Source organism: Lepisosteus platostomus, chromosome 15 (assembly GCF_059453375.1).
Source record: "Lepisosteus platostomus isolate fLepPlt1 chromosome 15, fLepPlt1.hap1, whole genome shotgun sequence".
Taxonomy (NCBI): domain Eukaryota; kingdom Metazoa; phylum Chordata; class Actinopteri; order Semionotiformes; family Lepisosteidae; genus Lepisosteus; species Lepisosteus platostomus.
This window is the reverse complement of record NC_142625.1, coordinates 21,227,386-21,241,184: the sequence shown is the minus strand read 5'-3', so window position 1 is coordinate 21,241,184 and position 13,799 is coordinate 21,227,386. Positions and strand designations below refer to the sequence as shown.

General features: G+C 40.6%; 1 protein-coding gene across 2 annotated transcripts in view; it reads right to left on the bottom strand.

Annotated features, from left to right (window-relative positions):
• The window catches only part of plcg1 (phospholipase C, gamma 1), a 40,181-nt gene extending 30,862 nt beyond the window's left edge, over nucleotides 1-9,319 (bottom strand). Inside the window, exons 1-2 of one of the 2 annotated variants that reach the window (XM_088608294.1) lie at nucleotides 8,925-9,319; nucleotides 7,022-7,813 (exon numbers count right to left, since the gene is read on the bottom strand). In XM_088608294.1, the coding sequence (XP_088464420.1) occupies nucleotides 7,022-7,238 (217 nt within the window). In that variant the 5' untranslated portion in view covers nucleotides 7,239-7,813; nucleotides 8,925-9,319. Of the gene's footprint in view, nucleotides 1-7,021; nucleotides 7,814-7,979; nucleotides 8,379-8,924 lie in introns of those variants that run through there. The other variant, XM_088608293.1, reaches the window with a different exon arrangement.
• Nucleotides 9,320-13,799: the final 4,480 nt, after the last annotated feature.

Here is a 13,799-nt window from a genome sequence, read left to right as displayed (position 1 = left end):
TTTGGGACTAAAGTTATTTTGTGTTGCTTCTGGGAAATCTAATCTGAGACATTGCTTTATTTTTTAACTGTTAGGCAAGAGAAACCCATCTCTTAACACATCCCTCTGTAATTAAATTCTTATCTTAAATACAGACAGATTTCCTGTCTTAAGTCCCAAACACATTTCCTTTGGCTTCTCTGAGATAAAACAGGTAATTCTGTTTGGTACAAATTACCTTCCTTTGATGTTCTACTCGTCAGCTATCAATTATGACTGACTTTTTCAAGTCAGTTATTAGAAACCCAGATATTGTTCCCACCTAAATTGAAATTTGACTGATGTGGGAGGAATGTTTGTAAAATGTGTGCATTTTTGTGCATTGCATTTATTTGCATCTTGCAGCCTACATCCTGAAAATGATAACTGATTCAAATAGACATTAACAAGGATTCAGGCTAGAAACAACACTTCTCCTGTTCTGGACATACAAATAATTACATCACTCACTTCCATCTTTTTGAGGTGCTCTCTCTTTGCACCCCTGTCTGTATCCTTAAGAAACTTTATAAGGATTTGTGCAATTTTACAGGGTTTTTACAATAGAGGTACCATATTCATATGTAGGTTTAACATGTGTACTGTGCTTTTCTACACTGGACTATTAACAAACTCCCATGTGAAACAAACATGCACGAGAAGTATTTTTAGTGGGATGCCATGGTATTCCCAGTAAAGGTACAATTACGTTATGCTACACTTACTGGCAACAACCACACAACATCACAGTGAAGCTTTACACAAAGATCAAAAATCTATTACCCATTTGCACAGTTACCAGGACCAGCCAGCATGACAGATCTGACATTCACATAAAGTGACTGAGGACTGAGAAGGTCGGGCCATTAGAAATCCAGGTCCCTGCTTGTAAAACTTAGTCCCTGACAACACCATGATCTGTGTCTGCGTCTCTATTTACGTCACAGCTCGAGCCATTTCACTTCTGGGGATACCTTTATGAAAACCGTTCCTGCCAAAGGCTCCATATAAAACTATACTGTAGAGTACAGTACATAGACAGTTACCAAATTCTATAAACCTAAATGAAGTCACAAAGTATACGTACAAAGAAGGAGCTTTTTCCCCCCAAAAGGGAATGCGTTGTTTCTTCGGTAAAAAAGCAACACTATAATATAACCTCCAAAACAATAAAAACAGTATTTGCAACAGGAGTCTAACAGAAAACCAGAACGGCCTTATTAGAACAGCACTGGAAGACAAGCACTACTCAAATGTTTCTCTAATTTTAGTCCTATAATACTAGTTGTCCTGAAAAAATAAATTATTTTATCTTAATCAAGTGGCCACTTTCGATACACGCACCCTCATACAGTGCAGGTATCCTGGCCACTCTGGGTGTTTATATTCCATCTGAATGTTTTTACTTGTGTTTAAAGCAAAAGCTGGTCTTCTTGAAAATTCAACCTTTTACACCAGAAACAAAAGCCAGGAGGAGCCAAAGTGTTATGGGAATTTGAAATGAGACCTCAAAATCCGTCTGGGACATCTTTTATCGAACGCCTGGCACAAACAATCTTATGTATTTAAAATATTTTTATGATACTTGCAGATATAATAAAGACATATTTCAATATTTTAAAATAATCATGATTTTGATCATGAGTTACCACATGTATACAAACATTGTCTCCATGATTAACATTTCTCCCTGTCTGGCCAGTGAGAAAGAGGAAGTCTGAGCAGAGTTTCCACAGCTGAAAGTGGAATTTATTGTTTACACAACACTGAAATTATGCACCTCGCACAACAGTTCACAAAATCTATATTCTGCCATACTAAATGACTTTACAGCCTGTCAAACATGCACAAAAGATTTTCTTTTTCTGTACAGCAGCAGTTAATGCAGCTAACTTTGAAGAGAAACAGACAACAGAAAGGAGAATAGCTTAGTTTCCTGAACTGCATCCTGTTAGGAAAAAGGTGTCATCAGCAATCCCACATCACTGAGTTAAAAAAGAAAAAAAAAAGGTTTGAATGCGTTTTATCGCAAGGCCAAATGGATAGGAAATGGGTGAGCTCTGAAAACTTCATAATGACCATGCTTAACTTCAAAACTTATTTCTGGACAAAGATAACTAACCTTACTAATACCTGGTCCACATTTACACAAGTAACTTTTAACAAACAAGATAACATTTTTTTTTGCCAAGTAAACAGAATTTGTTTTACTTCTGTTACAAAAGAACATCAAACTTTGGTCAGTGTCATTCCTGTCAGTCTTGCATGACGTCAGTGGCCATTTTCACATTTAACTCCAAATACTATAAACTTTTACACTTAGGATAGTCTAACTGTCTGTGAATAGTTATGCATCACACCACATAAGTCAAATTTATATTTTGATTGGTTTGCTGAAACTGTAAATTTTATTTTAAATCTGAAATTAGCCTAGCATGGAATTTTATAAACCCTTTCTACAAACATCATAACAGCAATAATACATGGTTAATAAAAAAATTAATTCTACAGAAAATTGCATAGGTACACATCTCTGGTCATAGTGTCCTGATACGCCGTTCAGAACATTTCTGGAACAACTAATCATCGCAGTCTGTTGGGTCAAATGCAATAGGAGCATTAGTGGTACTGTTATAGACTGAGCCTCCAGCGTCATGGCAAATTCAGTTCAAGCATCATATTTGTGGCTGCATCCTTATTTGGAAGCGCTGTCTCAGGTATAATGCCAAGTACACACAAGTATCAAACACTACGAAAAAGGCCCGCCCCCCCACCCCTGACGTGGCAACCACACTGAAGGAAGTGACATTTCCACAATCCAATCATTTAGCACAATGAGCTCTTTCACACTCTCCCCTAAACCTATGAAACATCATCTACAACCAACAAGCTACAAGCTACTAGATCCCAGTCACAGAACCACTGCATTCTGCACAACTGGACCTCATCTGGAGCTGCACAGGCCAACCATTGTGATGCAAGGGGATCTGTATATTTGTCAGACTGCAGGGCAGTACTGTCACTGCAACAGGCTCATTACATGGCATAAGCCCTGTTTCCTGAGCACATGAGATCTGGTGGCCCCATCTCTTCGGCAGCCCTTTTTTTCCCCACAGGAATAGGTAATTATTTCTGAGACAATTCACCCAGAAAATCCCATAGAACACATGTAAACAGCGTAGCTGGTCAGGAGCCTAACATAAAATGGAAGGTGGCACAACCTCTCCTTTAACCACAAGGATTATAACGCTGCAGGTTATCAATGGTCTGCTAACAACGGGGGACACAGCACCGCAGTTCCATTGGTCTCCAAGACACTTCAGTATCTAACAACCAGAAATGGACCTTCCTCAGCACAGCTTCGGGTTTATCGGGACTGACCCCAAGAGAAGAACAGAGGGCTTGACACTCCACACTCCACACTGACATGGGCTGAACACCGAGTTGGAGATTTTCTCATCGTCCTGCAGTTTGCAACTGAGAAGAAAACTGCAGCTTTCCTGCATTTATCATTTATTCATGAAGGACATAATTCAAGCTGTGGGTCTCTGCTGCAGTCTACAGAGACTTAACAGCATGACTTTTGTACCTCACTATCCCTCCTGGCCCAGTACTACCGCATACACCCCTATGTCTTAAGCAAAACAATAGCTAGAATGAGTTTTTTAAAAAAAAACTGTTCTTCTGCTAAGAGCAACACAATTATCAATTTACTGTAGATTACATACAGCCTGAGGTCACCTGTCACTGCGGTTTGAATTTTAAAAAAACATTAAGAGTGGCTGCAGTCTTCATCTTGTATACCACAAGAAAGAAAACAAGTCAAACAATATTGGTCCATCCTTTAAATGAAAAAGAGATGCCACATGTGGTTTAAACTCATACTAAAATAACATCAAGAAGTGACCAAAGTGCAAAGCCTACATACATCACAGCACTCTCGTATATATATCTGCACAAGAAGTTACATACTCCTTGAAGGTATTTATTTTTGCAATAGGAAAATTGTTACAACTTGATCGTGCTCTGCTGAGATTTTATTTCTACACTCTGACTTTCACTGGGGGTTATGATAAACCTCATGGCACTCAGCCAATCACAACGGAAGAGAGACAGAAATGAATGGTGAAATACAGGCAACTGTATAGTTTCTCCAGTTGCTCAAAGAAAGAGTTAAAGGTAAAAATATTTTCCAGATTTGTCTTGACATATGAATCAAAGAATAAAATAGATTTCTATCAGCAATTGCTTCACAGAACTCAGAAATAGCAAGTTGATGCATCTTTAGCAATAAAACCCTCTTAAACATTTGTCAGTGAACCTGTGGCACTATTCCTTCATAATTTGTGACCCTTCGATGCAAGAATATTTCAATTCAAAGTTCGATGATTTCACTCGAGAACAGCCTTCTACTACAGATTCTTAGAATTTAATTAAGAATTTGACTGCGCTGTTCCTGAATCTTGACCTACATTTTCTTTATTCTGAACATTCACAAGCACTTTGAACTGCTGCTGTGTGAGTATGTGCAGTTGACTTTGAAACAAAGTTTTGCATTCGAAAATTTCAGACTATTGCCAATATATTTTGGTACGTGATGAAATCTGTTAAAGCATGTATAGCAGTCACTCAAATTAAAGGACCCAGTTGTGGTAAAATTCGAATTATAGTATAAAGTATTCATTTTTTTTAGACACAATAGTTATAAAAATTACAGAAAGCAATAATTCAAGTATTATAGAATATTGCAATATAAAACCAATATAGAATTGTGATATTCAGGTGCTAAGAAATCAACAAGCCCAAACTGCTAACATAAAGAATCAGCCTTGTGTTTCCTTGTGTCCAATCCAAGCCAGTACACTAGGCCAGGGGCTGAGATCACAAGGGCAGCAAGGCAGTAGATGAAAAGGCCAAAGACCCTGGCCTAAAAAACAGAGTAGCGAAGTAGTGCTCATTCCTTGTTCAACGTATCCCTCAGGTGCCAACAGAAAAATCTGAAGGGCTGATTTTAAAGCCATCAAACGGTTCACACTCTTGCTGACATACCTAGAGAGTTTCAGATGCAGATGGCCCATTTCATGTCGCTGCACTGCCATACCGAGCAGCATGCGGGGCTTGTACATAACCCAGTATAGTGCTCATCTTCCAAGATATAATAAAACAATACTTCTGCTGGAATTATGGAGAAGTGGAACAAGTTCTTCAGTGGGCGCTAGTCCTTCAGTCACCATGACACCATTGACATACAACACTGCGCAACAAGAGTCTTTCCTACGTTTTGGTTTGGCAAAATGTCCTTTTGTCTCTCATGTTCGTACATAACAGTTACAGGCAACAGCAGTGGGAGCATGTATCTGGAACAACGTTAATCACTAATTTATTAAGTGAAACTTTTTTTTTTAAAGTCCATTAAATAGGGAATGTCACCTCTTCTGTATAATCTGAACACTTAACTCGCTCTAGTGACTGGTGGTGGTGATGTTTGGAAGCCTTTTCCAACGTGATAAGCAAGGTGCATCAAATGTAGAGATTTCAAAACTAAGATAATGTACAAAAGGACTGAGCTGAGAACTGACAAATATAATAAATAAAGTGCTCGATTGCTTCGAGAGTAAAAACGAAGGCCTGTTTTTCTCATGTAGTGTACTAAGCAGATAAAAATGTCTCTTTGTTTCCCTCCTGCTTGCCATGAAAACAACAAACCACCATACAGAATTCCAATCGTTTACCATACTGAGCCCCCCTCAGTAAAGTTCCCTTTCTGTAAATTAACAGACTATATTAGCTAATATTGTCCAACCTGGTGTATCAAGTGGATTATGTGATCTTGCATGAGGTGTTGCAAGTATCTGCAAAGTGCAGATAAAAAACAAGAATTTATTGAATGTTACATCCGGTGCTGAACGCAGCAGTTAATCAAGACATAAGCTTTCTTATGAAAAAAAGGATTATGTCCCCTTACAGAGCATGTAGACCACCTATGGGCCAGGCTTATTCTTGAGGAGATGTGTGGTTTTCATAGTTTACACCCAGCATTTTGGCACTGTTGTCACAACTTGTATCAGCAATATTTGCATGTTGTTGGAACCCTTACGCATTGTATACATTACCTCAAGGCACTATTTTAAAATGTATTTAATGTTTTGATTTATTGCTAAGAGAAAAATAATCATTCCGTGCTACACAGGTACTGAAATAATCTAAATATAACTTTACAATGTACCAGCCTAATATAATTGATATCATAGTACTCATGAAGGGACGTTACTATCATTTTTGTTTTTAGCCGAGCTTGGATTTCTAGATTGTACTTTAAAAAGTATATATTGAATTTACAAAAATGTTATCAGCGCGAGATGCAACCTATAACACATTGTACTTGGTAAAAGCAGGCAAATACTTTAGAAATGTCGAATCATTCGTCGCTAAAGCAGTAGCGAATAAATTGTTTTTTTTTTTATGAGTAGCGAGAATCTACATGTCCAAACTTGTATTTATGGCTGCTGTACAGGCCTCATTGTTCGGTCATGAATAGACGCATAAAGATAAAATGTGGTTTATAAAGGATAATGACATTAATTGCTAAACGGATGAAATCAATTTATGCTGCCAACAAGAATTTGCGTGCTGTAAAAAAAGCAGTATTTTTTCTCAAGGAAGTTGTAAAGTTTTATTATTACGCCATGCATCTGTGGACAATGTTGCAGTTTAAAAATGTTGGAAACTCTGGGAAAACAAACATCTACGAATTAGTTGCAGAATGTCGCTACTTGTGTTAAGTAACACCAAATATTTTTGTAACATTTTTAGCAACTTTTGGAACGTATTATCTTTTAAATCTTATTCGATACATAATCAGAATCCCAGCTGTAAAACATGTTATCAGGTAAAAAACGTAATTTTAAAACAAAACATTTAAAGACGCAGCTGCCAATATTTGAAAAAACAAAAATTACGCATATACACAACTATGTTGTGCAGTAGTTCAACAAATACTTACTTTCTCCTTCAATTTTGTCTGTGCCTCTGGTCCATATAATTTGCCTCGTCTCAAGCTTGACTTGAAATGTTCTCCTCTCCGGCCGCTGAGATTTTTTGGAGTAATAGAGTGTCAGGACAGTGCCAAGCTCAAGGTCTCTGTACAGATTGTTGACCTCCGCATCATTCTCGATCCAAGGAACCGATCCGTTGGAAAAGAAGCCCGTCGTCGTAGCCATAGTCAATTCCTTGTTTGTTGGCCTTTCTCTTCTAAAACACTTTACCAACTAGAAGGCTTTAAAAGCAGGGCACCTCTGATTGACGGGTAATCGCTACAAAGAAAGATCCATTTTCACGGTGATGATTAGCAGGAGTAATAATTATGATCCGGTTCCAGACACGGGACAGTCGGTACGTTCACACGCGCCCCTACCTTACAAAGAAGTCAGTCCAGAAAAAACTTCTGCTAGGGTCCATTTTCATGAATTGGTGGGTAGCCTATATTATGTGCAGAGGTCTGTCGGGTGCTCGCTTAAACTACAATGTGCATTAAAACAAAAACAGCACTGTATTATTTCTTCAAAACTGCGAGAGAGAGAGAGAAAAAATGCCAACTTCTTTTTTTATTCCCCCACCTCACCACGCTAAATATCCCCAAGGATGAAAAATAAAATCTTCCACAGGTTCTACCAGCAATCCGTTACACGGTTAAGTTACAGCTCAGAAGTCTGTGTAATGGTAAAAAAAAAATGTTTCCTTTCCATGTGAAGTTTCCTGCTGTCGATCTTGCGCCTCTATCCCTAGTACCGGTGCGCTAGAAGGAAAAACACACAATAAAATCGGTCTTTACGGATCCACTATCTTACAAAACGGTATTGATTGGAGAGATGAGAGGGTAGGGGAAGTATGGCTGATCACTGCAGTCAAGTCAGGTTCTGCCTGTACAGTATTTTCTCTCGTCTTGCGCCCCTTCGCCTTACCTTCTCAAAATGTAATTGACACACGAGCACAACAATGCCGAACTAACACTCAAGCGCACAGGGATCTCGGCTCGGCGCACCGCACTTCCACGTTTCTTCTTTTTTTAAAAAAGCCCGTCCTCTCCCTTTCCTTTCATCCCCGTGTGCATATGCCGATGCTCTTCAGTCCCGGGAAAAGCCTTGTGGTTTTTCCCTTGGCATCCTGTTAGGGAGCCTCCATTGAGTTAGCCATGCAAGCTAGTCGGTATCTGAAACACAGCAGCCCTTCCCCCCTCTCCTACCCCCTTCTGCACAACAAAGCGCCGGAGAGTTCAGCCTCTTAAAGACACACGACCGGCTTTCGGAGCTGCTTCTCCAACTAATGTCGAAAATGACGTCTAAAATTACCATCAGTCTGTTTGGGGCAGAAAGCAGCCGACGGGACCTGCAGAACATTCACAATAACAGCACTAACAATAATAAATAAACAATAATATAACTGATATAGCTATTATTTGTGTTGACTGCAAACAACCGCTGTGCGTATTCTATCGAGCTATAACCTAAGATTGTGGTTTGCAAGTGATAGGGATTGAAAGAGAACGCATCCATCAACTTGAATAGTAGTATTTCAGGTGAAGCAAAGAAGCTTACAGGTGTACCAGCAACTGAACACGACTGCTCCAGTAAGAAACACGCAGCACTTGGGTGCTAAATGTAGACGTACCTATTTAAAACATGTATTAAATGCCTACGAAATTAAACTGGTCTTTAAAGAACTATTCCAGTGATGTCCAACTGCATGTAGAGCAAATAAATGTCCCGCTAATTGTAGAAAACAAGTAATTACATATTTCTGGTAATTATGACAATGACACAATACCGATGTCTCTGTAAAACAATTCTAGGACCTAAGACACAAATGAAAATGGCCAAATTCATACCTTATAAACCTACCTATCTTACCTGGGATTTGACTTCTACCATACCGAGGTGGATAATCGATACAGAAATTAGTTTTTTTTAGAATTGCAATGTTAGTCATTTCCCGAAAAGCAGTGTTTCCCCGGGTGTATCTTCCGATTCTGTTTTTTTTTAAAAAAAAAACCAGATTTCAACGTGGCATATTTCTAAGGATTTCACACGCAGCTCGTCCGTACACATCCATCTTTCGGCACAGCTCCTTCACGGCATGATTCAGCAAGCACGTGTTTTCGTGACGAGTTAACATTTGGGTATATTTCTGAGTTCGGAGAAATACAAATAGAAAGAAACAAAAAAAAAAACAACTAATTGAACCGATGTGTTAAGTTTTCAAGCATCCACAGTACGTCCCCTGCTCCATCTCAGCCGTGAGAAATGAAATCCCGGAGACTCTGCGGAGACCTCGCGTGGTGGGAAGAGGAAAAGGACGGCGGCCCCTAATTTCCACTCCACTCCGGCGTCAGACCCGAGAGAGAGGTGGAAGATTGTGATGCCATTTCGGTCACTTTTTTTTAAGCGCTCAGTCAGCTCTGGTGGAAGGTGGCGAAGCGGGGGCGTCGCCAGGAATTGATTTTTGGGTGGGCCTGTGCAAAAGTGGGTGGCCTGGGCCCCGTCCTGCCAGCATAGGGGCACCCCTCCAATTTATAATGCAATCCTCGAGCGGTATAATCAAACAGTAGAAGTAGCTGAACCTTATGTATACACACTGTCTCTCTCTCTCACACACACACAGGTTAAGCAACAATTGCCTAGGCTGCCACGGAGGACACACACAAAAAACCAATCGGTGCCTACCTCTGTTGTGAGGTTTTGGCTTCTAGACCAGACGCAGGCCCCGGGGTTGGAATTGAATATGTCGATAATCTCGTCACTGTCTAGAGAGTCGGCAAATTCCCGTTCAAAAGACAGCTAGTTTGCAGAGGTCTCTCATACGAGGACTTTGTTTTTAGCTAAAGAAAAGCTGCAAGAGCTCATTTTCACTTGTTGCTTGTAACAGTTCTAAGTATTTCGTATGCCTGCTTTTAGATTGCTCAGTAGTTTTACGAGTTACTCTGAAGTTAATATTTTATAGCAAAACGCAAGATTCAAAATCCGGCCGAAATATTGTATTATAAATACCATGCAGGGTTTACCCCGTCTGCCGAGTTCAAGCGCTCTGTTAAAGTTTGTGCCGTTGAAAGTAACTTCCCAGTTTCTTTCTTTCCCGAGATATAGCGCCTTCTTTTTTTGGGAGGGGTGTGTGTGAGACATCACTCAGACACCTACAACGTCGTAGGGGAACCGGACGGGTCTCAATTGTTAGTGCTACGTTTGTGCCGGTTTGTGCAGTTAAAAGTAGAGTTTGTGCTGCTTTCTTTTCCGAGATATAGCGCCTTGATTTTTCGGGTAATCACGTGACTATCTACAATGAAGTTTACAGGGACCAACAAACTCGGTACTTGAACCCCTGATTGTGATGAAAACAATGGGGGCAATTTGTCAAAATAAAAGTCACGACCACCAGATCATTCAGTTGTGATCTTTGATCAGTTGACCCCAGACTTTGCAGCCTTTACACGAATATAAACTGTCTTACATTTAGGGAGGAGTTACTATCTTAGTTCATTGGGTTTGGTGTTTTCTTTTAATTTTTTAACCATGTTCTCGAAAATGTATTGCTTGTATACTCCTTTCACTGGTGAAGAGACCATTTCCAAATCACCGCTGGTATAACACGAGAGCCCATTTTCACATTTTTAGGTATTAGTTTCAAGATCGATATAATTTAACAATACAAAATAAATTGAAAGCACGAGCATAATAATATAATGATCACAGACTTTACATTTCTAATCATTTTTGAAGTAAAAAGCAGAAGGTGTTTCCCCTACCTTAAATATACGATTAAAATTGTTCAAATACCATTAATTCATTAAAGAAAGCAGTTATATTGCAAATAAAAATGTATTTATTTCGAAGAGTACGGGAGATTGTGAATCAATAAAGACATTAAAAAATAAGCCGATGTAGTTATTTTGCAAATAAGTAAAGCAATTAAAATTAAAAACAGATTCTCATTGACAGTAATTGGCTACATTACTCTGCTCTCCTCCCCACTGATAGCTCATGTGTGGTGAGCGTTCTGGCGCACTATGGCTGCCGTCGCATCATCCAGGTGAGGCTGCACATTGGTGGTGGTGGAGGGGAGTCCCCATTACCTGTAAAGCGCTTTGAGTGGAGTGTCCAGAAAAAGCGCTATATAAGTGTAAGCAATTATTATTATTATTATTATTATAAACAAGCCGATCCAGCAGGCGCTGCTAGCTTGAACAGCTCTCAGCCCCGTGATTGGCTAAACCCCCGAACAGTCCGGGCAGCGATTGGGTGAAGAGTGAGAATCGACACTGATTGGGTAAAGCGCCACAGCGGAAGTTCTGTGTGTACCGTGTGTGCTGTATGAGCACGCTGGATATACAGTAACACATCCATTGGTTTCCAATTATTGATCAAGGCGCACTGAGGTCAAAACTGAATAGCAGACAAAGAATGTCATGGCATCCACAGCGCGTTCACGACTCCGATAACCTGTCACGATAGAAGTGCGCATCACGATCACATCACGATACCCATTACGACTGGCGCATAACAGTCAAGGCGCCACATTAAGCCCATAAATCGCGATGTGACATACCCGGATAAAACGCCCCCGCCCCCATGTCTCGACATGGAGCCCACATGTCGCGATATGGCGTTCCCCGATTAAAAACCTACTCCCATGTCGCGAGACTGAGTACACTTATCGCGATATGACAAACGCCCCCGCGCCCATGTCGCGATATGAAAGGCCATATATCGCGATATGGCATGCCCCGCGAAAAACGCCCACCCCCATGTCGCGACATGAAGCCCGTATATCGCGATATGACATACTCCGTCAAAAGTGCCCCGCCCCATATCGCGACATGAAAGGCCATATATCACGATATGACATGCCCAGCTGAAAACGCCCACCCCCCATGTCGCGACATGAAGCCCATATATCGCTATATGACATACTCCATCAAAAGTGCCCTGCCCCATATCGCGACATAAAAGGCCCTATATCGCGATATGACATACCCGTCAAAATGCCCCGCCCCCATGTCACGACATGGAGTCCATATGTTGCAAAAGGACATACCCTGACAGGATATGCTGAACCTATATCACGACACAAAGTCCATATATCGCGACACGACACGTCCTATCTGTCTATATCCTGTCCTGATATGAGACCTCTGTTGCCACAGCAGTGCCAGGGTGGCATGGAAGCAAGGCACCAGTCGTTATATACATTGCCGCGATATACATGGGGTCCCTTATTATGACATGCTGCGGAGGTCTTGTCGCCATGGTATCCCACAGTTACGCATTTGGCAACAGCGTGTCACGGTAGGGAAATAAAAGGAAAACGTGCCTTATAAAATAAAAACCATAGATCTTACAATCACGGTGATTTTACATACATTAAAACTTGTCTTGCGTCATGTCTTGGGATTATTCACATGTAACGAGGCTCATATGTTTATGGATATTGATTGTCTTTAAAATGTTAAGGGTACGAGCTAAACTGTAACAGAGCGCTGTAACTCGGCAGACGGGGTCACTGGAGGTAAAAGTCACCGTGCATGGTCAGGTGATCACCGGAAAAACAAGGCGTTATATCTCGGGAACGAAAGCAGCAAACGTAGCACTAACGAATGAGACCGGTTTGGTTTTCCTACGACATTGTAGGGGAGCTGAGTGATGTCACGACCGCGAAAAACCAAGGCGTTATATCTCAGAAACGAAAGCCGCACAAACACGACTTTTAACTGCACAAACCGGCAGACGTAGCACTAACGAATAAGGTGGGTTTCATGGTTTGTGCTGTCTATAGTTGGGGGGACAACGTCACGGAGCTTTTACCTTGCCTTTAAATATTCAGCGGACTTGAGCATAACATACCAAAGAACGTGCACGTATGGGCTTCAGAGGTTGGAGTTACAACAGGTCATAAAACTTGTGTAAACATAATCGCACATGCACATGCCAGTCGATTCTCCAGCAGATATCCTACGGATTCAGAATGAAATGTTTTATCTTGTTCCGTGGATGCTTACAACACAATCCCTGCTGCTTTACAAGGCAGGCATTAAACGAATTGGTACAATAAAAGTAGGAATGATTGAACTACAACGCGATATTTTAACCTATTTTCATACAGGATCCTTAGAAAGCATATCATGTCTCCAGAGGAAATCTGTCTTTCAAACTTACCACACAGAGCATCTGCTATTGGGCACACTTGCCCTGCCATGTTAAAACGTTCATCAATACAATCAGCTTTCCCAGCCAGTCCATCGGCTGGCATAATAAAGGGAGCTCTTTGAAGATCTCGTCAACTTCCAAAACAGGCTGCCTAAGTATGTAACCCTATACGATGGTATTTAGAGAAAAACCAGCAACACTGACTCCCCCTGTCTGGTGTTATTCCCAGAGGTTTTGAGTTGATGCACACTAGCATCAACTGTTAAATCATGTTTGGTCGTTAATATTCAAGCATATTTTCTATGAAAAAGTTGTTTGTTGCTTCCTCTGTGGAAACTATGGACACTCCCAGATCATTTAAAAGACTGAGTTTTACCCCATTATTGTTAGGATGGAGGCTGACGATCTGAACCTGCTGCAATTTCACGATGGATTCCACACCCCTTCATACATTTCCTGTAAACTTCAAGTATTCAAGAATTTGCGCATTCTTCTACTCATTTTAGGCTTCACTGCATGACATGACAAGAGCACCCAACTCTGTCCCATTCGCGTTTGGTGCGACATACAAAACAGAAACACAAGAAG